Raw genomic sequence first — 26,057 nt, forward strand, 5'->3', positions numbered from 1 at the left:
AGAGAGTTAAAGACAAGAAGCGGACCGATATTTGTTTCGTAAAACACACCAACAAATTCACTGATTGCCGTACGAGTGAGGTGTATAGATCCCTTTCAGCTGCGGCCGCTTCTACGTAGGACAGACGGGCCGATGCATCAACCAGAGATTGTTGGAACATAAGAGATCGCTAACAGGAGGCTCACCTTCTAATCTATCTTTACATTGTCGAGATTGTAAGTGCACGCCAAAATTTGATGAATGCGCAGTGTTGTACCGGCATAGAAATGAAGAAACGCGCCTGATGATTGAAGCATGGCATATCGAGAATAGTGGGTAGCGCATGCGTGAGCCAACCGTCGATTAACTTGCATAAGACCGTCACGCGTGCCGGATTGATAGGTTCGCCTGTTGCATGGGCATGCGCAGATAAGTTTTTGTGCCTTCTTTCTTTTCAGCCGTTGTGCGTCTCTTGAGTTGTTAGTCGGCGTTTGTGGTGTCCTGACTTCTTTCTTGTGTCCGTGTTTGCACGCCCTGTCTTTTTAGAATGTATTACTTTGGGAATAGCACGTACAATGCGACCAACAATATCATTAGAAATAGCAACAAGCTGTAGAGACGCGTGGCAACTTCCACCGCCTTCTTGTCTAACGTTTCACCAACATGATCATACCTTCATTTCGCATGTCACCAACATTATAACGTCAACAAACGAAAAAAAAAAACAAAAACAGTTTAACGACCAGGGTGAAGCAATGAATGCGAGAGCAGCAAATTGTAACGTCACACGCAGAACAGCAGCTCGAAACTTCCAGCAGCGGCCTGCTCAAGCACAAAGGACGCACGAAAATAACCCATACATGATCTTCTAGCTAGCAGCTCACTCCTTTCGCAAACGCGGCCGCTGCATCGAGGGAAGTGACCTTGGTTCGGCCTATAGCTTCAATGCAAACATTGCAGTGAAAGCAAGAAATGTGCGTGGGTGACCATGCACTGTACGGGAAAGTAAAGGTCGGACGCGCGCAGCATTATTAGAAACGCTGGAGGCCCGCATCTCAACACCTGCGAAACAAGAACGGGGCGACGACCTTCGATGATAATGATATCTGTGGCCAATTACCCTTTGTACAGGGTGGACTCGCTATTGGTGTCGTCGCCTAATAAAAATAAATAATAAATATACACTTTGTCAGGACGCACATAGCTCGTGCACTGTGCGTCTCTCTCGTGTCCTTCTACCACGTCTCGTTTTCAGAACACCCGGTGTACCTACTACCGCTATCCCTAAAGCGCCCCCTTCACGTCATCTCGCGTGTTGAATGAACTCGCTGAAGCACCTCCGAGATCTGCGTACCGCCAGTGGTAAATAGAGTACATAAATAGCTCGCCGTTAGTTCACTGGAGGTGCGTGGCCGAATTGTCCAACGTGGCGCGCTGCGGTATGAGGGACAGGGCAGGGTCGAATCCCAGGTCGCGCGCTTAAAAAAGTCTTTCTTCTAACTATATTGCTTGGCGATATATATATATATATATATATATATATATATATATATAGATATATATATATATATATATATATATATATATATATAATAACTGCAAAGTTTGCATTGAAGCTGTAGGCCGAACCAAGGTCACTTCCCTCGATGCAGCGGCCGCGTTTGCGAAAGGAGTGAGCTGCTAGCTAGAAGATCATGTATGGGTTATTTTCGTGCGTCCTTTGTGCTTGAGCAGGCCGCTGCTGAAAGTTTCGAGCTGCTGTTCTGCGTGTGACATTCCAATTTGCTGCTCTCGCATTCATTGCTTCACCCTGGTCGTTAAACTGTTTTTGTTTTTTTTTTTCGTTTGTTGACGTTATAATGTTGGTGACATGCGAAATGAAGGTATGATCATGTTGGTGAAACGTTAGACAAGAAGGCGGTGGAAGTTGCCACGCGTCTCTACAGCTTGTTGCTATTTCTAATGATAATGATAATGATAATGATAATGATATGTGTGTATATGTGTGTGTCTACGCATACACATCTGGAATATGACGGCTAAGGCCACGGCAAAAATCAGCCGAGATTGTCCATATAATTGCTATCACAATAAAAGTGTATTGTTTTATCATTCACCAAGTCGGAGACCCTTTAATTCAGTTGGAGGTACAAATACTGTAAGTAACCTTCAGTAATTAAGGATGTTTCAAGTGACATTACAAATATTCCCATTTCTCAGACGCAAGGGCAAGATCATTTGAAGTAATTAGTCCGAAGATATCTCTCAAAGTAGAGTCAGAAATCTCTTAGCCCTCATAATTTATTCACCAGACAGCCTGCTAGGTTTTCCTGCCAGAACTGCTTATGCTGCCCAGCTTGCTCAATTTCGGCTGTAATTTTTACCTCCCAAGATAAATTCTCTTCCCCTGAACGCTACACAAATTATTTACGAAAAAAAATAAAATATTTGCAATCGTACATGGTAGTACACTGCACAGAGTAGAGACAACACTATCTTGATGTACTTAGGTTATCTTTTTTTTTTTGGTTAGTTAGGGCGTGCATGGTTGAAAAGAAACAGAAATATATTTGACATAGAAACGTACATTCTGCTGTTTATTTGCCAAAGCCACATTCATTATGAGTGACCCTACATACTTCCGAGCTCACGAATCATTTTGACTGTCTGGTGTCTTTTAACCAGAACATAGATTTATGAACACGGCCGCTGTGTAAATAAGCATTCAGTGGTGCCTCCGCATACAGCTGCCATAGAAATGCAATCGTCCTTGTAGCTAGCAGCGCAACGCCGTAGCGAAAACACCGCCACGTGGGTTGAATACTGAAGTTCATAAAAAAATACGCGTCCCATTTTTGCATACGGTGGTCAACTTACGCGGGCTGAAAACTTTAAATGGTGTGGTGGCACGTGAGCGTATCGTCATCCGCCGGCGACGCATGTTGATCAAGGCCCTGCTGACGGTGTTTATGTGTTGGTCTTTTTTGTTCTCGGGTGACTCCACTTGAGAAGTGTTCTCTTTATCTGGCACCTGCGGTGTTTCTGCTTGGGCCTCTTCTTCTGGCTTTGGCGAACTGTTCTTGTCGCTCCCGTTGTCTGTGGGCTGTTTCTGATCATTCGTCACCTGCGATGCGATGGATAAAAGATGACATGAAATACAACTTCATGGATTTCACACGAAGTCGTACAACACGCATGCCCCGTGGCATTAATTTTTCGCCAGTTACCTTCTCTCTTCGTAGGGCCGAAAATGTGTCCAATTTGGGACCAACGTCAACGATAAGATAACCGGAACATGAGCGGCGATCGGGCTACGTTTCCCTCGCCTGTCCCCTTTCCGCCTTTTGGTAGAGTGGCCAGTGCCTCTCAGGGTTGTGAGGTGGAAAAGTCAAAAGGTAGCCAAGAAAGTGGAAGAACTAGCCAAAATGTGGATCAAGACAGGGCAGGCAAAGTAGCCAAAAGTAGCCACGCGGGTATGAAAATAACTGCCACGTGTTCACCTAAATAATTAAATGTAAGAGCCTTTTGTTGGAAATGTCGATAAATACAGGAAGGAGCCGCCAAAATCATAATTACTGAGAATGAAGCATAAATTGTTGATATTAGCACTTATTTCGAGCCGGATGCTGAGCATCCTTGAGCTGTTGCAGGAATGACGCTCGCCTGACGCGTATTGCGCGACAATAAAAATGAGTGGCGTAAGAGGGTGCTCAATATCACAGACGCTGGCGTTAAAGCGTAAATTGTAGTCGCTTTCGCAATCGTTTCTCGCTAACTGACGATGCCCAAGCACTCAGCACTTTCGAGTTGCAGTCCGTACCTGATTGTGAGAAATAAAGGCCCAACCGCATGCACGTGATTTTCGAGCGACGGCGACGAGCGACATGATTTGCTGTCGCGGAGGGCCATCCATCACCGACGCTTGTCGCGTCGCAGGTTTCTGGAAAACCAGAAAAAATCGCTTGTAGCCAGGAAGTGACCATGACGATATCCGGCAACATGGCAGCATCTCTGATCCTCGCTTCGGTTGCAGTTTGCTCTTGATGCTTCTAATCGGCGCGTACTTCAAGGAATGAAAGTTATAGACCACCTTCTTTACAGCCCCATCTCACGCGGAGAGTGAAGCAGCGGCCGTATTTTGTCGTTAATTTTGATCGACGGTTCGTTTTGATGTTTCGGTGGTAGCTTGCTGCATTGTTGGTAGCTTACTGCAATGTCAACGTCGTCGTGTGGTGGCCCTTCCGCCCTTCTTCTTGCGAGGCAGCGATGTGAGGCGCTGCTGCTTTTCTTAAACGTTGCACGACAGCAAGAGGAAACGTTGTAGAGATGCGCCTCGTGGACTAACCCTAACATAACTCAGTTTGCAAAATGCGACGTATTAGGCTTGGTAGCGTACGCTTCCGGGCGCCCCCTTTAGATCACAGCAGATACTACTGTCGCGGTTAAACTTAAGATTGCGAAAAAAGAGAATCACGAAACCTTTTATGACTTCCTTATCTCACACAAGTCAATAATAAATTTGGCATGTTGTCATTCATCTACTTTGTAATTTTTTTTCGCAATTTAACTGCAAACTAGTGCGCGCACTAGTTTTCAATCGAACAACCGTGACACTTTGTCGCGAACATGTGGGTGCTCCCGTCGCGACGCGACAGCGCGACGGAGCCCGTTTGTCGCTGTCGCTCGTCGCCGTCGCTCGAAAATCGCGTGCATGCGGTTGGGGCTTAACGTGGACAGTTCTTCGGAAATACGATTTGCTATATCGATGAGTGCGTAGATTCATGGATGCTCATCGTTTCAGATTGCCCTGTTCATTTCCAATTACACTTTAAAACCGCGTTCAACAATATGTGGCTGGAAAATGAGCCCCGTTAAAAATTTTTGCCCCGAGTCTTAGCGACGTATCCAAGGGTCTTTTTTTAATTTTTAGTAATGCAACTGCCAAAACACGCCTTGTTCGCAATGTTTTGACACCCCATACTCGAAAGGCAGTGGCTGCGACGTCACAAGATAGTGATAATTTGGTTCATATAGGAGGAAGAAGAAAGTAGCCAGAAATAGCGAAGCAGCCAAGATGTTTTTTCTGCCACCACCAGCCCAAAAAAAAGTAGCCAAAGTGGCGCAACATAGGCAAACCTGGCAGCCCTGGCACCTCTCGCGGCGTCTCCTTGGAAACGGGCCATCGGCAACCGACGCGCGTTGCTCGCAGGCAGCTCTCGCTAAAGCAACACAATGGGGTTTTGACTCTCGCAGCTGCCTTCGAGCAGCAGCTTAAGTCTTGCGACGTGACTAAGCAGTACGCTCCCGCGCGTTCTCCCACGGGGCCTGGTCGCAAAACGCGGCAGCATGCTCTCTACGAAAATATAGCAACGTTCCAGGCATATAGTTGGGGGCTGGGGGCGTGCCCCCCCACCCCCTGTACTGCCTCATGGGGGCAGAGCCCCCCCCCCCTGGATGGCGCCGACCCAGGATATTTTTAAAGAGCTTGGCTTAGGTACCCGTCCATTGACAACATACTGTTGGCCGTCCTGTCTGGCAGCAATTTCACTGGGGGCTGTTTATGCCCGCTTCTTTTTCATTTCAGGCTTTTGAAATTCAGCTCATGGGCCAGTGACAAGTCAAACATTCAGTGGAAAATGCCCTCAAACAGATTTGTACGTGCATAATATTTTGTGTTGATGAACAACTGAAGCGACGAATTAAGCTATGACAAGTTAAAGAATTCACCGACTATTACGATACTGCCTAATGCGAATTCTGAGCACAGCTTCGTGTTCGACAGTTCGGGCAACGCCAACTGTGTATGAACTTTTGACTATCCGCAGTTGTAGCAATGTAATATTCGTTACATATTGCCACAGAAACTGCCAGCGCTCGAGTGGTACGCACACTACTCTGTCCATTGCAGGCGTCGCGAACCAAGCGAAACGTCGACAGCTCCGTTACGACAAGCGAAGCCAGCCGCAGTGCACGTGCCAGCCCTGCATGTGCACGAGCACCGACCGAGGGCCAGGCGCGTGACGGAGGAAGAAAGCGCTTCGCGAAGCTCCGCGCCCTCTCGACTGGTTTTGAGAACACAAAAATGCTACTGCAAATACAAAGCAATCCCGACACAGTCAGTCAATGAATGCTTTCGCACAAACTTATACCCTTGTCACACGGGTAAGCTTAACCGCTGTTATACCCAACTGCAGTTAGCGGACGTAACCACAGTTACCGCAAACCAGACAGAGGCGCTGTCACACCTGTCTGGTTGCTTTTTCCGAGAAAAAAACAAAAACGCGTGAAACGCGCCAAATGTTAAATAGACGCGCGTTTGTGCGCCTCTAACGCTTCCAACCGTTCTTTAGTTGATACATGGCTGCGTTCGTGCAACACCGCTATAACATCGCCTTTTACAGGGCCTCACGCTCGATTATGGACGCGTCAGCAGTGTGTTTTGATGCGCGTCTATCAAATAGCGTGAAGGCCTGTTCAATGAACGAACGCAGCCGTGTATCAATCTCGTGAAATGCACACTAGACTTTTGCAGCACGGACAAACTTGTACCTCAAAGCCGGTAATTTATCTTCCCAAATGTGTATCAACGCCTCCATCGTCGCAACGGTCCAGTTGACACGCTTTTGGCTCGATATGTCGTTGGGAGCCGAGCCGCTCGCGTCCGACATGGGGGCCGCCATGTTGTCAGTTTACGGCGCTAACAGGGGTTGCCTACCTCCGTTTACGGAAACGGTCGTTAGCGGTTTAACTGCAGTTCGGGTTGTCGTGTGACAAGGTACGACAGCCGTTAGACTTAACGGCCGTCGTACTTAACTGTGGTTAGACTACCCGTGTGACAAGGGTATTAATCGCCAATAGAAAACGGTTACTTTCTTGATTGTCTACAAATGGGTACCCTTCGACATGCCTGCCTATAAAAGTGCCGAGGAAAGATGGTACGCATTTTTTATTTATCAGTAAAGGGCTTTACTACAAGTTCGGTCACCAACGAGCAAGTCGGTTACTCGTCCACCAAAAAAAACCTTTAGCGGAAAGATGCGTAACCGCAGCTTCGCACAAGGTGTAGTGGTAGCAAATGGTATTTGCTACCATCTGAGAACTACTTTCGGCCATCTTGAATTGAATTCAATGGCATAAATAAAGCTTCCCGTGCCAGCGTTAGCCTACTCTCTCCTGTCTGGTGCATGTTTTAACGAAGTAAAGCCTGTTAATAAAAAAAAAATTCGGCAGATCCCACGAATTGTGGGAATCGAGCTTATGCGATGCAGTCAACGAGTAGCAGGCCTTTTTTCGCTTTGAGCAAAGAGTTCCGAGGTGGATCGATGTCTTTGTGTAAATTGAAAAAATAAATCTGGAGCCTCTCACTCACAGATCTTCATAATGATATCACCTAAGAGACTAAAGATATATTAAATTCTTTAATTTGGAAGTTGCACGCCCCCCCCACTCTCTCTCTCTCTCTCTCTCTCTCTCTCTCTCTCTCTCTCTCTCTATATATATATATATATATATATATATATATATATATATATATATGCTCGTAGATTATGAAGAGTCGTTCTTCGGTTGCAGTAAAATAAATAGGAAAAAGGTATACACTTCTATAAAACTGTTTATTGGTCGACGTTTCGATCGGTGACCGATCTTCTTCAAGACGAAATTTACCAGGCTCCGATGCGCTCTTATATCGTCGTCCTCCGAGCCGAGAGAGAGAGAGACAAAGTAAAACAGAGTAAAAAAAAAGAAAAAGCAAGTAAATAAATTGAAAAAAATTAAGGAAAAAAAGAATCGCGAACAGACACTTTAGCTGACTTTGTTGGCCTTTTTTTTCCCCAGGAAACACGTGTTGTTAGTATGTCCAAGTATGTGCACATGGTGTGTTCGCGATTCCGTGTTCTTTTTCTTGAATTTTCTTACTTTTTTTTTTACTTAATTTTCTTTAAACTTCGGTTTTTTACTTTTTTTTACTTTGTCTCTCTCTCTCTTGCTCTGAGGACAACGATATAAAAGCGCATCGAAGCCTAGTAAATTTTGTCTTGATGAAGATCGGTCTCCGAACGGAACGTCGACAAACAGTGATATATATATATATATATATATATATATATATATATATATATATATATATATATATATACATACATATATATATATATATGTGTATATATATATATATATATATATACATATACATATATGTGGGGGGGGGGGATTGAGAGAGAAATGTGGAAGAGTAGGTCGGGCCCCCATCCCGGCCCCCTCCGGTAAAATGAAAACTCTCCGCCTATGGTTAGGACCATGAAAAAATAGATTACTTAGCTCCCTTCACAGCTCACTTACAGAAATAAGCCTCTTAGAGACCTACAAGTCACTTTGTAGTCGCTGATAAGTTCATATTACTGTCATATAAGAACGTAAAACTGAGTTGAAACATTAGAGAATACCATTTCTGTAACTACGTAGGTCAACACAAATACCACTACAATCCCAAGGCAAGTACAGTAATAGACAACCGAAATACGAGCGAAGTTAAGACTAGCTCACCTACAATATTTCGTTCATTTTACCGGTGCACTTAGTAGTAACAGTACGCTGTAATAATAGGTTCGGCTTGTTCACTTAGCATGTTGACCAATGAATCTTTGGCAACAGCATAATTACCGGTGTGAGATGGTCCTCTGGGCTCGTCGCTTGCGGAAACTGTAGTAATTTATCATTTTTTTGCGTTTCACTTGTCCACGACTGTCACTGTGTAGAGAGTTGGAGCAGTGACGGTTGAATTGCAATGTATACGACGAAACAAACTGCCCTGTTTTACGCAGATGCCCTCATCAAAGCGCCAAAGGTTGAGCGCAGCGTCTAGATTGACGACGTTATGAGCAAGCTTTGGAATTTAAACCGTAAGAACTGCACAGTGGATGATACTGATAAGGAACACATGGAATCGATGACTCTAAAATAAGCTTTACCAGCAGCTGCTCATAAGCGTATACATCAGCAACAACAAACTAAGTATTGTTACATTCTGCGGCGAGAATCTCACCCGTGTTATCCTGAACAAGAAGTGAAATCTGGGCTAGTTGGTTATAGTTCATTTTCGATCAGCTTACAGCGCAAAAACGACGAGGACAGAGACCAAGAATGCGACGACACGAGCGCTGTGTCGCGCTCGTGTCGTCGCATTCTTGGTCTCTGTCCTCGTCGTTTTTGCGCTGTAAGCTGACCGTGTTATCCTACTCAGGAGAAAGCCAATTCATAGCAATGGAGGTCTAATGAAGTCCCTCTGTAGATTGCGTAACAATCGTTGGACATATTTGTGTAAACTCTCGGTCAGTTACAATTAAACAGGAGGAATTGCTTCCTAACGCCATCTTTCACCCTTTTATTACTAGCATGCCGATCTCTCAAAAACGAGGTGAACTTGTGCATCATTTCAGTGGCGGTGATCAATATTAACGTCGGTTGCCCTTCAATATACCCTTATTGCGGAAAGCGCCTTCTACTCTACTCCGTTCATTTTCATGTACAGGTCGGTCCACTGTTAAAGGGAACAATTGCGTTCAGGGCATGTCAGGATATCGCTCTCTTGCAACAGTACAGTGGCTTAGATTTACATAAGACTACTGGTGGTTGACAGTTCCGACTCCCTTTGACAGACCAGTACCTTGAACAAACAACGTTTCCACATCCACTTGGAATGAGGGGGCCAGCAAAATGAAGGGGGCTCATTCGAGTGTTCCCTTTAACAGTGGACCGACCTGTACATCGGCTCAACTTGCCTCAAGGAGTGATTGTTCCGGATCTGGGCTTTTCGGTGTTTCGGCCCCGTCCGTGTCCGGCTTCTTGCGTGGCAGGTTGCGCTGGTCACGTCTTCCGCGCTTGACTCCTGGTGATCCTTCTTGTGACCTCTGTGTTGAGCATAGCACACATATTGTGAAGATGTTGGTTAGAAAACTCCTCTACTTCTTGCACTCGTTTCAGGCACTGTAACATATTCTTATAATATATCGCTGCTTTATATTATTGCTGCATAGAACGTAGTTCAAACCATCAACGCACCCATCCACCAATGACGGTAAACAAGAACAAGTGTATGTGTTTTTGTGTTTCATGCTTCTATATGTGTGAGTGCGTGTGTGTGTACGTTCGGGTACATGTGTCAATGATTTTCAATATCTACAATATTCCTGGCAAGAATGTCTACCCTAGTGATGCGACTTACGTAAATTGCGTCAGTGCCATAAGAGGTGCAACCTACTGCATCCTGCTAGATTTGACGACGACCTCCTGCTTAGCGGCCATCTTGCGCCAAGGCGATCGTCTCAGCGATCCTTCGGTGAAAACACGTGCGGTATCCATTCATAAACTGCAATTAAGTCTTCTACGACTATGTGCATTTCTATGCTGTCATGAGAGGAGACAGGGAAGCGTTCTTGAGTTTAAAGAGATCTCTAGAAAGAAGTAACTGTTTATTGGTCTGAATGTACTATGGGTATGCTAATCGTGTTACTCGTCGGGACGCCATCTCTGCTCTGGACTATTACCAGCATGCTTATAAGTAACGCGAAGTTAATGCAACCAAGGAGAGCTCGAACATCGTTTCAGCCACGCTGAACATTATCGGCGGCTCTCCTTCAATATAGGCACTGTTATGATCCACTTTGGCGGCGCGGCGCTGCTTGGACGCTGGCAATGATTTGGCGGCGTCTGCCCTGCTTTATTCATCGTCAACGTTTCCCGAAATATATCTGATGCGGCGACAACAGGGCAGTCGTGTCCTGAACCCTTCAAAGTTGTCAGTGCCCCTCGTCAAGCGCCTTGGACACACCCGGCTGAGTTTTACTGTTTTATAGCCTCGAAGTGAGCTGTTTGAAGTCAAGGCTGCTTGGAAAAAGTGCTCACATGTGCATTGCTTTGTCGAAAGTTTTGCGAGATGCACCGGTCACGTAGCCTGAAATCACTCATCAGGAACCCTTCCCACACTCCGCAGTGCGTTTATAGCATTGTGACCTGGCCGGTAGCAATCCTTGAGCTGCGCCGTGTTATGAGCGGCGTCGTTGGCCGACGCGGACTCAGGGGGTAGCGTGGAGCTGAGCGGCGGGAGTCGTACCGCAGGCCCAGGGATGTCCAGAACATCAGGAAGCCGAGGCAGAGAGACCGGCGTTGAGGAAAACTTAACAGACGTTTACTTACAACATCATGAGGACAGGATCGTCAGAACGACATCTAGTCCGATCGATACCTCCCGAGCAGACGCTCTGCTGCTCCTTAAATACGCTTCATTCCCAAGATAGGGAAACTCCTTAATCGGCAAATGTCCAATCACAAACGTGCATGCTTTTGAAGCTGCATAACTAGCAAACGTCCAATCACAAACATTCATACCCTTGGAGGGTCCGTCTCTTCGACACATAGGTCACCGCCCCCAGGATAACAATGCCAGGGACCACTGCACTCTCACTCTCCACGTCCGACCAGTTCGGAAGAAAGGGGGGCAATGCCACTTCGGGGAACTGAAAATCCTTTTACGAACAAAGGCACCAGCTTTAACTAAAAACAAGCTCGTTGCAAATACGCGTTCCACGGAGGAGACCCGCGCGTAGCTGCCACTTTCCAGCCGAAGCGCCCAGTTCGGGGAGAAGACCGCAGGTGTAGGTGTCAAATACGTTCTCCGAAATGAGGGGGGGGGGGGTCCAAGAAGCGGGAAGACTCGCTTGGGGACAGCTGGCCCAGGACCCTCGCATCTGCTTTGTAACAGCCGGCGCCGCTATCGAGGAGAGCAAAGACTGCACCTGACTGCACGGCCAGTTTTTTTAAGAATATGCGCCGCTGCGACCCCTTCACTGTGTGCGTGTTCCCTACTTTGTCTTGTGGTCTCCTCCTCATTGCCGTCAGGCGAGCAGGGCACACCGCTTAGCTCTTTCCCGAGTGGGAATGAGGCGGTGCCTGACATTTGCCCCCAACGGGGTAACGGAAACGAGGAAGACATCTTTTTTGGACTGCCCTGGACTCAAAGGCTTTCTCCAACAGACCAAGGACTTATAATGCGAGCGTCGAGACGCTCCAAAGAAACGCGCTACCAATCGTCATGTACATAAACGTTCTTATCAGCTCCGGCACTTGATCTTTACTGCTCCCTGTGCCCTGGCTGGTTCCTGATCCCATGAGCGACCCCCGATCATGACAGCACCTTCTACTCTATTGCGCCGCTTTTCAAGTAATGCACATGCTCAACTTGCCTCATGGGGCGATTGTTCAGAATCTGGGCTTATTGGTGTTTCGGCCTCGCTCGTTTCCGGTTTCTTGCGTGCGAGGTTGCGCTGACCACGTCTTCCGCACTTGACTCCTGGTGATCCCTCTTGTGACTGTGTTGGTTAAAAAAACTGGTCTACTTCTTGCACTCCTTTCAGGCACTGTAACATATTCCTATAATATTTCGCAGTTTTCTGATATTGCCGTATCCAGCCTAGTTAAAATCATAAAGGCCCCCCCTCCAGCAATGGCGCTAAACAACAAGTGTATGTATGCGGTGCGTGCGCGTATGCATGGGTGTTGCTGAATGTGCATGCGTGTGTTTGTCAATGATTTGTCGATGTCTATAATATTACAGGCAAGAATATGTACTGCAGCGATGATACAGCTGCATTAATTGCGCCATTGTACTCGATTTCGCAAGATTTGATGGCATCTTCATACTTGGCGACCACCTCGCGCCAAGACGGTTGTCTCACAGTGCTTCGGAGAAAACAGACGCGGCATCCGGTCATAGACTGTAATTAAGTCTTCTTCGACTGAGTGCTACTTCTGTGTTGTCATGAGAAGAGAACTTTTGATTACCAAGAGATCTCTAGAAACTTGTTTTATTGGTCGGAGGATGATATTGCAGTATTTTCATGGTGTTACAAGCATGCTTTAACTTACGCGAAATTAATGAAACCGAACAGAAGTCGTCCATCGTTTCAGTCACGCTGAACTTTAACGGCGGCTCTCCTTCAATATACTCCTGCGATGGCAAGTGTGTTCTACTCTATTCCGCTGTTTTTTTAAGTAGCACACGCTGTAAACTTGCCTCAAGGGGTGACTGTTCCGGATCTGGGCTTTTGGTTGATTCGGCTCTTCCCGTGTCCGGCTTCTTCCGTGGCAGGTTGCGCTGGTCACGTGTTAGGCGCTTGACTCCTGGCGATCCTTCGTGTGGTTTCTGTGTTGAGTATCGCACATATAATGGGAATATGTCCGTTAAAGAACTGGTCTATGTTATTATGTTATTGCTGCATCATTTTAACTACGCTGCTTTATGTTATTGCTGCATCCAGCGTATTTAAAATCATAAACGCCCCCATCCATCAATGACTGAAAACAAGAACAAGTGTACGTGTGCTTGTGCGTGTTCGTGCTTGTATGTTTGTGAGTGCATGTACGTTCGTGTGTCAATGATTTTCAAAGTCTAATATTCCTGGCAAGAATGTTTACTGCAGTGAAGCGACTTCCATAAATTGCGTCAATCTTCCTTAAGGTGCTAGCCCAGTCAAAAAAATTTTTTTTCAGAAGCAGCCAGCGTTTAAATAACTTTTTCTTCAAAACAAGCATGCCTTATTTAACTTACCCAGCCATTTATAGTTTGAAATACTGATTATATATTTTTCGGGAGGTCATCTTTGCCGAAAATTGCATTAAAAGTGGTAGTCACGCCAGCCGTTTTAAGTGACTATTGGGTCGCTTAAGTCAGTAAAGCTTGTGTAACTAAACGTTGGAGCTATGCAATGAGCTAGGATAAATATTATGCAGAAAATATCGAGGAAGTAATGTTAAAAAAAACCAAAAAGACGGGGAAAAAGAGCCAATTTACACTGAACCTGTTTGCAAAAGTTACTGTGAAATTAAAAAAAATATTCCATCAATTTCTTTAATTCTAGTTCGCTGCAGAGGTATATAATATATGTTGTAAACAATTCTACAAAATTTCAGTTCGAAGTACACACTGAGAAAAAGGTTATGAAAGTTGGCGTCAAATGAGATGGAGCAAATTCTTATTTTGAGAAAAACGCAAACAAATATTTTAGAGCTTGCAATAGATGTGCGTCCCCCTGTAGCCGTTTTTAGGGATTCAAAAACAATTAGAAAGACAAAGTGTAGCGGGAAAAAGAGACAGCGAGAAAGCATCGAGTAGGAGTGAATGAAGACCAAGACGAAGCGCCGAGAGCGCGCGTGACAGTGTTTGACACCGCTGATCCCAGGCCTTTGATTTTGGTGAATAAACCCCCTTATAAAAGTTATATTTAGTGACCTCATCTTAAGTAACAGTCACAATAAAATTTGTAAAGTTGTTTGAATATCAATAATATAGACGAAACAACACTTACTTTCGAAAAAGAAACACAATGTGGTTTTGAATTCGCTATACGAGCATGGAGTATGGAAAAGTTGCTGTAACTTGAAAACAAATGATGATAGCAGGATAATATTTGTTGCAACATATTTTTGAATGTATTGGCGTGCACAAAAACAAAGAACTAAAAATCGACCTCGTGAAAAAAATTCAACTTTTAGGGGCGTACCTCCTCTTAGTCTAACCTTGTCCCGCGTCAGGAGTAACCGGTTGTATCTCCCGAACAGAAAATGGCGCTGTCTGATAGAAGTACATACAAAGTGCAGTTGAGTGATGATATTCTAGATGGCGCTGTACACAGTCTGTGTCGCCATCACCATTTCTCGTCTCATTTCCTAGGTGGCATTAGTCCAATAGAAGTGTGTGCAATAGTGCGCTTATGTGAATCGCCACTAGATGGCGGCGGAAGGGCCGCTACTCTCCTATTGGCTGCTGGGCGGGCTGTGCCTGGGTGCGCGGGGAACGAGTGCCTCTCTCAGTCTCCTAGTTCGTCGCCGTACGTGTCGGATCGTTGGTTGGCGAAGCGAGCGCGGCGCCTGGCGGATCCCGCGACGGTGTGCGCCAATGACGTCGCGGCGCAACGTGCACTCCGAGCAGCGGACCCCGAAAGGCGAGCCCGAGAAGCGGCGGCGAACCGAGCGTGGCGCCTGGCAGACCATGATGGTGCTCGTGCGCGGGAAGCGGTGACCAAGCGGCGCCAGCGGTCTCACATTCAAGGAGCCAACGCTCGTTTCGAGCGGGAATTTCTCGCTCATTCGCATGGCCACAGTTGTGACGTGTGTGATCGACTTTGGTTCGATAATAACCTCACCACGGTTTCTGGCATCAGGAACGAGATCTTCACCGTACCTCACGTGTTTGCATGATGATTTTATCGGGCGAATTTCTCGGAGGAGAAAAGGTATCACCCATAACCTCCGGAGCTTCGCCCACCTCGCCACAATTCACCTCGTGGATATGCTGTGATTTTTGAAGGTGGCCTACCACCTTAAGAGATGCAACCAAATGTATCCTGTTAGATTTGACGACGGCCTCCTGCTTGGCGACCACCTTGTGCCAAGACGATCATCTCAGCGATCCTGCGGTGAAAACACGCGCGGCATCGATTACAGTATTTAGGTCTTCTACAACTCAAGAGAGTTCTCATGAGAGGAGACAGGGAAGTATCTTGAGTTCAAAGAGATCTCAAGGAAACAGTAACTGCTTATTGGTCTGAATGCATTGGTATGCTATGTTTAACTAGTCGAGGCGCCATCTCCATTCTGGACTATTACCAGCATACTTATAGGTAACGCGAAGTTAAGGCAACCGAGGAGAGCTCGAACATCATTTCAAGTAAGACTTGTTGCTGGGCGAGTTGGTTGAAATCTATGGGGTACATTTTAGCGCAAACTGTGAAAGAAAGCCCGGCAAAGAGTAGAGGAAAGCAGAAAGGTTTAGCGCTCGACCTTTTTGCTTTCCTCTACTCTTTTGCCGGGCTTTCTTTCACAATTTGCGCTAAAATGTACCCCATAAACATCATTTCAGTCACGCTGAACATTATCGGTGGCTCTTCTTCAATATAAGCACTGTTATGATCGACTTTGGCGGCTCCGCGCTGCTTGGACGCTGGGAATGATTCGGCGGCGTCTGCCCTGCTTTATTCATCGTCAACGTTTCCCGAAGTATATCTGATGCGGCGACAACAGGGCAGTCGTGTCCTGAACCCTAGAAAGTTGCCAGTACCCCTCGTCAAGCGCCTTGGACACACCCGGCTGAGTTTTACTGTTTTATAGCCTCGAAGTGAGCTGTTTGAAGTCAAGGCTGCTCGGAAAAACCGGTCACAGGATTACTGCTTTGTCCAACGTTCTGCGAGAAGCGCCGGACAATTAGCCGAGCCCCTGAGATCGCTCATCAGGCGCTTTTCCCACACTCCGCGGTGCCTTTATGGCTTTGTGACCCGGCCGGTAGCAAGCCGTCAGCTGCGCCGGCGACGCTATCGAGGAGAGCGAAGATTGCACCTGACTGCACGGCCAGTTTTTCAAAGAATTTGCGCCGTTGCGACCCCTTCATTGTGTGTGTGTGCCCTATTGTGTCTTGTGGTCCACACTCCATCGCCGCCGGATGAGCATGGCGCGCCGCTTAGCCCTTTTCCGAGTTGGAAAGGAGGTTGTGCTGGACCATCCCCCCATTGTGGATGGAAATGATGACGACATATTCATTGGACTACCCTTGACTCAAAGGATTTCCCCAATAGGGAATCTCAGGAAGACCAAGTACTTATAACGCGAGCGTCGAGACGCTACAAAGAAACATGCTGCCAATAGTCATGTAAATAAACGTTCTTGTTATAAGCACCGGTTCCTGATCTTTACTTATCCCCGAGGCCTGGCTGGTTCCGGTCCCGTGGGCGACCCCCGATCATGACAGCACATTCTACTCTATTCCGCCGCTTTTAAAGTAGTGCACATGCTCAACTTGCCTCAAGAGGTGGTTGTTCCGAATCTGGGCTTTTCGGTGTTTCGGCCTCGCCCGTTTCCGGCTTCTTGCGTGCGAGGTTGCGCTGGCCACGTCCTCCGGACTTGACTCCTGGTGATCCCTCTTGAGACTGTGTTTAGTATAGCACATATAGTGGGAAGGTGTTGGTTAGAAAATCTGCTCTACTTCTTGGACTTCTTTCAGGCACTGACATATTCCTATATTATTTCGCGGTTTTACGATTTTGCTGTATCCAGCCTAGTTAAAATCATAAAGCCCTCCCTTCAACCAATGGCGGTAAACAATACCAAGTGTATGTGTGCGGTGCGTGCGCGTGCATGGGTGTTGCTGCATGTGCGTGCGTGAGTGTGGGTTTGTCAATGGTTTGTCGATGTCTGTAATATTACCTGCAAGAATGAGCACTGCAGCGATGATACAGCTGCAATATTTGCGCCAATCACTGCATTTGACTAGATTTGATGACATCCCCAAACGTGGCGACCACCTTGCGCCAAGATGGTTGTTTCACAATCCTTCGGAGAAAACAAACGCGGCATCCACTCATAGACTGCAATTAAGTCTTCGACTGAGTGCTACTTCTACGTTGTCATGAGAAGAGACAGGTATGTGCTTTTGAGTATAAAGAGATCTCTAGAAACGTGTTTTAGTTGTCTGAAGATATTATTGGATTATGCTCATGGTGTTCGTCTTCGGGGCGTAAACTCTGCTCTGAAGTATTACAAGCAAGCTTATAAACTAAGGCGGAATTAATGCAACCGAAGACACCTAGTCCATCGTATCAGTCACGCTGAACATTACAGGCGACTCTCCTTCAATATACTCCTACGATGGCAAGTTTCTTCTACTCTATTCCGCTTTTTTTTAAGTAGCACACGCTGTAAACTTGCCTCAAGGGGTGATTGTTCCGGATCTGGGCTTTTGGGTGATTCGGCCTCGCCCGTGTGCGGCTTCTTGCGTGGCAGGTTGCGCTGGCCACGTCTTCCACGAATGACTCCTGGCGATCCTTCCTTTGACTCCTGCGTTGTGTATAGCACATATAATGGGAAGATGTTTCTTAAAATACTGGTCTATGTTCTTATGTTATTTCTGCATCCTTTTAACTAGGCTGATTGTTGTTATTGATGCATCCGGCGTAGTTAAAATCGCAAACATCTCCATCAACCAATGGCGGTAAACAAGAACAAGTGTATGTGTGTTTGTGGGTGTTCGTGCTTGGATGTGTGCGAGTGGGTGTGCGTTCGTGTGTCACTGATCTTCAATTACATATTCCTGGCAAGAATAGCCACCGCAGTAAAGCAACTTACATAATTTGCGTCAATATTCCTTAAGAGTTGGAACCTACTGCATCCTGCTAGATTTTACGACAGCCTCCTGCTTGGCGACCACCTTGCGCCAAGACGATAATTTCAGATATTGTTCGGTGAAAACACGTGCGGAATCCAATCACAAACTGCAATTAAGTCTTCAACGACTCAGTGCCATTTCTATGTTCTCATGAGAGGAGACAGGGAAGTGTTTTTGATTTTAAAGAGAAACCAGTAACTGTTTATCGGTCTGCATGCATGATTGGTATGCTATTTTGTTACTCGTCGGGGCGCCATCTCTGCACTGGACTATTACCAGCATCCTTATATTCAAATCGAAGTTAATGCAACCGAGGGGAACTTCTGCATCGTTTTAATCACGCTGAGCATTAACGGCGGCTCGTCTTCAGTATAAACACTGTTATTATTGACTTTCACGGCTTGGTGCTGCTTGGACCCTGGGAATGATTTGGCGGCGTCTATCCTGCTTTCTTCATCGTCAACGTTTCCCGAAGTGTACCTGATGCGGCGACAACAGGACAGTCGTGTCATGAACCCTTCAAAGATGCCAGTGACCCTCGTCATGCGCCTTGGACACACCCGGCCGAGTTTTACTGTTTTATGGCCTCGAAATGAGCTAAGTGCAGGCAAGGCTGCTCGGAAAAAGCGGTCGCATGATCACTGCTTTCCCAAACGTTCTGCGAGATGCACCGGACAATTAGCCGAGCGCCTGAGATCGCTCATGAGGCACCTTTCCCACACTTCGCGGTGCCTTAGGGCATTGTGACCTAGCCGGGAGCAAGCCGTCAGCTGCGCCGGCGCCGCTATCGGGAGAGGAAAGACTGATCCTGACTGCACGGCCAGTTTTCAAAGAATTTGCGCAGACGCGACCCCTTTACTGTGTGTGTGCGCCCTATTGTGTCTGGTGGTCTCCTCCCCATCGCCGCCGTAATAGTAGCGCGCACCGCTTAGCTCTTTCCTGAGTTAGGAAGGAGGTGGTGCTTGATTTCCCCCCCATTGCGGACGGAAATGAGGACAACATCTTCATTGGACTGTCCTTGACTCAAAGGATTTCCCCAACAGGGAATTTTATGACGACCAAGGACTTATAACGCCAGCGGCGGGACGCTCCAAAGAAACACGCTACCAACGTAAATAAACGTTCTTGTTATGAGCTCCGGTTCCTGATTTCTACCTCTCCCCGAGGCCTGGCTGGTTCCGGTCCCGTGGGCGACCCCCGATCATGACAGCACCTTCTACTCTATTCCGCCGCTTTTCAAGTAGTGCACATGCTCAACTTGCCTCAAGAGGTGATTCTTCCGAATCTGGGCTTTTCGGTGTTTCGGCCTCGCCCGTTTCCGGCTTCTTGCGTGCGAGGTTGCGCTGGCCACGTCTTCCGCACTTGACTCCTGGTGATCCCTTTTGTGTCTGCGTTGGTTAAAAAATACTGGTCTACTTCTTGCACTCCTTTCAGGCACTGTAGCACATTCCTATATTATTTCGCAGTTTTCTGATATTCCCGTATCCAGCCTAGTTAAAATCATAAAGGAGGTAAACAACAAGCGTATGTATGCGGTGCGTGCGTATATGCATGGGTGTTGCTGAATGTGCGTGCTTGTGTTTGTCAATGATTTGTCGATGTGTATAATATGACCTGCAAGAATGTGTACTGCAGGGATAATACAGCTACATTAATTGCGCCAATCTACTGCATTTTGCTAGGTTTGATGACATCTTCATACTTGGCGACCGCCTTGTGCTAAAATGGTCGTCTCATAATCCTTCGGAGAAAACAAACGCGGCCTCCGCTCATAGACTGTAATTAAGCACATCTTCATACTTGGCGACCGCCTTGTGCTAAAATGGTCGTCTCATAATCCTTCGGAGAAAACAAACGCGGCCTCCGCTCATAGACTGTAATTAAGCACATCTTCATACTTGGCGACTGCCTTGTGCTAAAATGGTCGTCTCATAATCCTTCGGAGAAAACAAACGCGGCCTCCGCTCATAGACTGTAATTAAGCACATCTTCATACTTGGCGACCGCCTTGTGCTAAAATGGTCGTCTCATAATCCTTCGGAGAAAACAAACGCGGCCTCCGCTCATAGACTGTAATTAAGCACATCTTCATACTTGGCGACCGCCTTGTGCTAAAATGGTCGTCTCATAATCCTTCGGAGAAAACAAACGCGGCCTCCGCTCATAGACTGTAATTAAGCACATCTTCATACTTGGCGACCGCCTTGTGCTAAAATGGTCGTCTCATAATCCTTCGGAGAAAACAAACGCGGCCTCCGCTCATAGACTGTAATTAAGCACATCTTCATACTTGGCGACCGCCTTGTGCTAAAATGGTCGTCTCATAATCCTTCGGAGAAAACAAACGCGGCCTCCGCTCATAGACTGTAATTAAGCACATCTTCATACTTGGCGACCGCCTTGTGCTAAAATGGTCGTCTCATAATCCTTCGGAGAAAACAAACGCGGCCTCCGCTCATAGACTGTAATTAAGCCTTCTTCGACTGAGTGCTACTTCTACGTTGTCATGAGGAGAGCCAGGGACGTGCTTTACAGTATAAAGAGATCTCTAGAAACTTGTTTTATTTGTCTGAAGATATTATTGCAGCATGCTGATGGCGTTACTCATCGGAGCGCAAGCTCTGCTCTGAAATATTAGAAGCATACTTATAAACTAAAGCGAAATTAATGCAACCGAAGACAACTCGTCCATCGTTTCAGTCACGCTGAACATTAACGGCGGCTCTCCTTGAATATACTCCTGCGATGGCGAGTGTCTTTTACTCTATTCCGCTGTTTTTTAGGTAGCACACGTAGTAAACTCGCCTCAAGGGGGGATTGTTCCGGATCTCGGCTTTTCGGCGTTTCGGCTTCACCCATGTCCGGCTTCTTGCGTGGCAGGTTGCGCTGGTCGCGTCTTAAACGCTTGACTCCTGGCGATCCTTGCTGTGGTTTCTGTGTTGAGCGCAGCAGGTATAATGAGGAATATTGGTTCAAAAACCAGATATCTCCTCCTTGCACTTCTTTCGGGCAATGTGACATTACCCTGTACACCATTTCGCTGTTTTATGTTATCGATGCATGCAGCGTAGTTAAAATCATGAACGTCTCCCTTCGCCTGCCCCTCCGCCCATTGTAGTATTTGCAGGTCCTCAATAAAACTACCACTAGCGTACGCACTACCGCTAGCGCGCGCACGTGTGTGCGTGTGCGTTTGTATATCTCTGGCTAAAAATACGTGTCAGCAGCCGCTTCCGAACAGCCCTGATTTCTCAATGTCTATAATATCCCTGGCGAGAATCCTATTCTGTAAAGAATGGCTACTGCAGCGTGCGACTGTTGCATTAATTGCGCCAATCTGCGTTAAGAGATGTAATCCATTGGATACTACCAGATTTGGCAATAGTCTCGTACTTCGGCGATCACCTTGCGCCAAGACGGTCGTCTCAGTGATCTTTCAGCGAAAACGAACACGGCATCCGTTCATAAACTGTGGTTAAGTATTCCGCAACTGAGTGCCATTTCTGAGTTGTCATGAGAGGATACAGGAAAGTGCTCCTGAGTTGAAAAAGATCTTTAGAAACCAGCCACTGTTTAATGGTCTGAGGACATCACTGGGTTATAGGCTCATCGTGTTCCTCGTCGGGGCGCGAGCTATGCTCTGAAAATTACTAGCATGCTTGTAATAAAGAGAAGTTAATGCAACGGGGCAGAATACGCGCATCATTTCAGTCTCGCTTATAAACATTAACGTCGGCTCTCCTTGAGTATACTTCTGCGATGCCAAGCTCGTTCTACTCTATTACGCTGCTTTTCAAATATCAGACATACGGAACTTGCATCAGGGGATGGTTGTTCCAGATCAGGGCTTTGCGGTGTTTCGGCACCGCCGCTGTCCGGCTTCTTGCGTGGCAGGTTTCGCTGATCACGACTTCCGCCTTTGCCTCCTGGTGAACCTTTCCCCGACTTCTGTATATAGGATAGTGCATATCATGGGGAGACATTGGTTGAAAACCTGAAGTCTCCTCCTTCCACTTCTTTCATGCACTGAGCGTATTCCGCTACTATATCGCAACTTTACGTTTTTGCTGCATCCAGCCTCAGTATCACTTCATGCGTGTGTGCGTCAATGCCTATATGATAAATGACAAAAATTGCACACTGGGGAGAACGCTTACTGCTGCGATGCGCATGCTACATCAATGGCGCCAGATTGCGCTAAGAGGTCCAACCTATTGCGCCAGAGTGTCATTTCTATGTCGTTATAAAAGGAGACATGGAGGTGTTTTGGAGTTTAACGGTATCTCTATGAATCAGATACCGTTCTAGTCGGGGCGTGAGCTCTCCTCTGAACTATTACTAGCATGCTTGTAAGTAACGCAAAGTTAGTGCAATCGTGGAGAACTAGTGTACTGTTTCAGCCATACTGATAAAACATTGAAAGCGACTCTCTTTCAAAAAAAAAAAAATCACAGCATATCCACGGAGTGAATGATGATGAGGGGGCGAAGCTGCGGAGGTTCATCGGTAAACCGTGAATCTTCCGTGAATTCTGCCCAGTACATCATCACCGACGTGAGATCGGGCGCGTTTATACTAAAGGTTCGATGAGTTATGACGACTTGCAGCTCACTTTAATTTTACATGTACGCTGTGAATTTTCATTGTTTAGAAAACCATTGCTTTAGAAAACATCTGGCGTCTTTCGTTAAGCAGCTGGCGTCTTTTCGTTTTGCTTTAGAAACATCTGGCGTTCTTTCGTTTTGCTTTTAGAAAACATCTGACATCTTTCGTTGGTTTATTTCATCAATCAACGGCGTTTTGAACAAAATTTCTATTGTTTAATCACGCACAGGAGAAATCTCACCAGGTACTACCTTGGAGGTAAACAATGGCTGCTAATGGGAATGAGAGACAGAAGAAGTCGGCTTTTAGCTAACACTTACACTTCTACTTCTACTAACGTTTCCTACTGGAACATGCCAATGGCTGCTAATGGGGAATGAGAGACAGAAGAATTCGGCTTTTAGTTAACGCGCACGCTGCGAATTTTTTATTGTTCAACAACGCACAGGAAAAATCTCCCACCGGCACCACTTTGGAGGTCAAGATCTGGTACCTGCGTTACGACTGGTTACGCACTACTACGACTACGAGGGACGAACGGGTGACGCCTTAAGGAGCTTCGCCCTTAAAAAGAAATGCGCAGCCTGAACTGTTGCAAAAGGCTGGGTCACAACAGAGCTGGCGGGCACCTAAGTGGCCCTGACTTCATTAGGCTTTCACCCTCTCACCTGTCTCTTTCCACCGCTTGCTATACTATACTAGACATGACTATGCTTGCTCTTTTTTTTTAATCTGTGTTTTTCTTTCGCTGTCCCTCTGCGTCTATTTGTTTCTGTCTTTCTATCTTTTACAGCGAAAGCTGTTATGAGATCATTTCAGCAGCCGTTTTTGGCGCCGTAGTTGTCCGCCGCCGCCGCCGTCTGTGTCCGTAAACACTATCGCTCGAAATAGGAAAAAAAATATATAGAAAAAAATTGCAGGATGGAACGAGGTTCGAACCTGGGTCCTCTGCGTGCGAGCCCAGCATTCAACCACTGAGCCATGCCGGTGCTTGAAACTGCTTTGCAAAAAGGTCCTATACCGGCTTCATGTCGGGAAGGAACCACATTAGCATATGCAACAACATTAACATATGCAATGTAGCGTGGTAGGAGGGTAAAATAAGCACCAAGCGTCGCACAACGCGAATTCTGTAACCAGGCGTCACACAATGCGAATTGCGCAACGAGTAGGTTGTTGAATCCTTCCAACCCATTACAAAGAGATCGGCCATAATGCCTCATCGTCATAAGGCACAGTATCAACAAAGCGCATAATGCCTTACATGCGTTTAGCAGGTACCACGGCTGCCCGTAGAATGACGAAAAATGGCATTGTGTCTGCTTCCCTACTTCTCAAAAATTACAATAATTTATAGCATAGTGGGTTCCTCGCAAGTGCGCTTGTATTGGTTGCCAAGGAAGCCCATAAGCGCATGATCCATTTCCTCGGGGTCTCAATAAAGTTCTTTGCACCCCCCCCCCCCTCTCTATCCCCCGTTAACGTATGTTATACAGCATGGCGGGAAAGGGAAATAGCTTCCGGGCGTCACCCAATGCAAATTGCTAACTGGTGGGCCGTTTAAATCTTCCAACCAATTACAAAGGGCTGAGCCATAATTCTTCATCATCAGTCATTGCGTAAACAAAGTGCACATAATGCCTTACAGACGTGTAGCTGGTGCCTCGCTTCTTCGCAGAATGGTGAATAATGGCTTAATAGGTGCTTCCCAACTTCACAAAAATTGTGAATTATGGCGTAGTGGGTACCTTGCTTTTATTTATGGCGTAGTGGGTACTTGTATTAGAAGCCCCAAGAGAGCTTTCAACGGGCTCTAGAAACGCCGCTCTTCCAGCTTTCGCTGTGACTGTACTGCGGTTTCAGCGCAGGCCTGGAGTTTTTTCTTCCTTCCTTTTCTTTCTCTTTTTCTCTTTCTTTCAATGTTTTTCTTTCTCTCTCTCTCTCTCTCTGTAGTCGTTTTGTCGCGTTGTATCATTCTCACTCTTTCTTCCATTTCTCTCTAGCTATTTTTCTCTTTCTTTCTATCTCTTTCTGTCTATGACAGACGGCGAACCTTGACCGCCACAGCTCTACTGCAAAATTCCTATTGAGCTTATGGACCACATAGATTGGGCAAACCTCACTACTCACCGGCCTGGTCCACTAAAAAATAATAAGGAAACACGGGCGGCAAACACCACCTAGGGCACCTTCCAGCTTTTCTTTTTAACCCTCTGTGCAGAATGCATGAGGGGTGATTGAGCGCGTGCCGGTTCATGATGATGGTCATTTTCCATCTACGACACACGGCAAACCTCGACTATAACAGCTCTGCTGTCATATAATCCTATTATGAAAAGCGCGTTCTGCTCTATTCCGCTACTTTTCAATACTGCAAGTAGGAGAGTTGGAACACTTTGATCTTCACAGAGTAGCGAGATTACACGGAGACGAGTCCATATACTTTTGAAGTGTACGGACTCTACTTGCCTCAAGGGGTGGTTTTTCCGGGTCTGGGCTTTTCGGTGCTTCGGTACTGCCCGTCTTCGGCTTCTTGCGTGGCTGGTTGTGCTGGTCCCGTCTTTCCTCTCTGCCTCGTGGCGAACCTTCTCGGGGCTCCTGCAATGAGGACAGCACATGTGATGGGAAAATGCATGTTTGAAGCGCAATGTTTCATTTCATGCAACGCAACATAACTCGCCTCAATGGTTCGTTGTTCCGGACCTGGGCTTTTCAGTGTTTCGGACGTGTTCAGCTTCTTGCGTGGCTCGTTCTGCTTGTCCTGCCTTCCGGTCTTGGCTCCAGGCGAGCCTTTTAGCGGCTTCTGTATTCAGTACAGTGCATATGATGTGGAAACATAGGTCTAAATGCCAATGTTATCTGGTTGAACTGCTTTCACGGACTGCAACGTAGAGTAATACATATCTGTTTTATGTTATCTACCGGTAGTCAGCGTGGTTTCGGTCCCGCTCTCACGCCACCGCTAAACTACGCTATACCAACTCTCTTATTTTCCTTTCTCCTCACCTTCACTTCCATTTCCCACTTCCTTGTTATAGCGCACTACACATGGCTATGTTATGCTTTACTCTATCCCTTTCCTCCATTCCATCCTCCTCGCCACCGTATCACTCCTCCTCAACCTGACTTCTGTTTCCCAACCCTTGTTTTACTATACTATGCGTGACTATGCTTTACCCTCTCCCGTCGTCCTCACTTTCACATCACTCCTCCACACCCTCACTTCACTTTCCCACCTCCTTGCTTTACTGTAATATGCTTTAAT

General features: G+C 46.6%; 1 protein-coding gene across 1 annotated transcript; it reads right to left on the minus strand.

Moving 5' to 3' along the window:
- Positions 1 to 1,671: 1,671 nt before the first annotated feature.
- LOC119385762 (uncharacterized) lies at positions 1,672 to 25,810 on the minus strand. The gene is made up of 11 exons (XM_037653149.1): positions 25,799 to 25,810; positions 25,473 to 25,595; positions 25,262 to 25,390; positions 21,998 to 22,135; positions 19,450 to 19,575; positions 17,731 to 17,859; positions 16,827 to 16,952; positions 13,049 to 13,177; positions 9,759 to 9,887; positions 2,857 to 3,103; positions 1,672 to 1,742 (listed from the first exon to the last, which is right to left on the minus strand). Exons 1-11 carry the CDS (start codon positions 25,808 to 25,810, stop codon positions 1,672 to 1,674), a joined length of 1,359 nt encoding a protein of 452 aa, XP_037509077.1.
- Positions 25,811 to 26,057: the final 247 nt, after the last annotated feature.

Source organism: Rhipicephalus sanguineus, chromosome 3 (assembly GCF_013339695.2).
Source record: "Rhipicephalus sanguineus isolate Rsan-2018 chromosome 3, BIME_Rsan_1.4, whole genome shotgun sequence".
Lineage (NCBI taxonomy): Eukaryota > Metazoa > Arthropoda > Arachnida > Ixodida > Ixodidae > Rhipicephalus > Rhipicephalus sanguineus.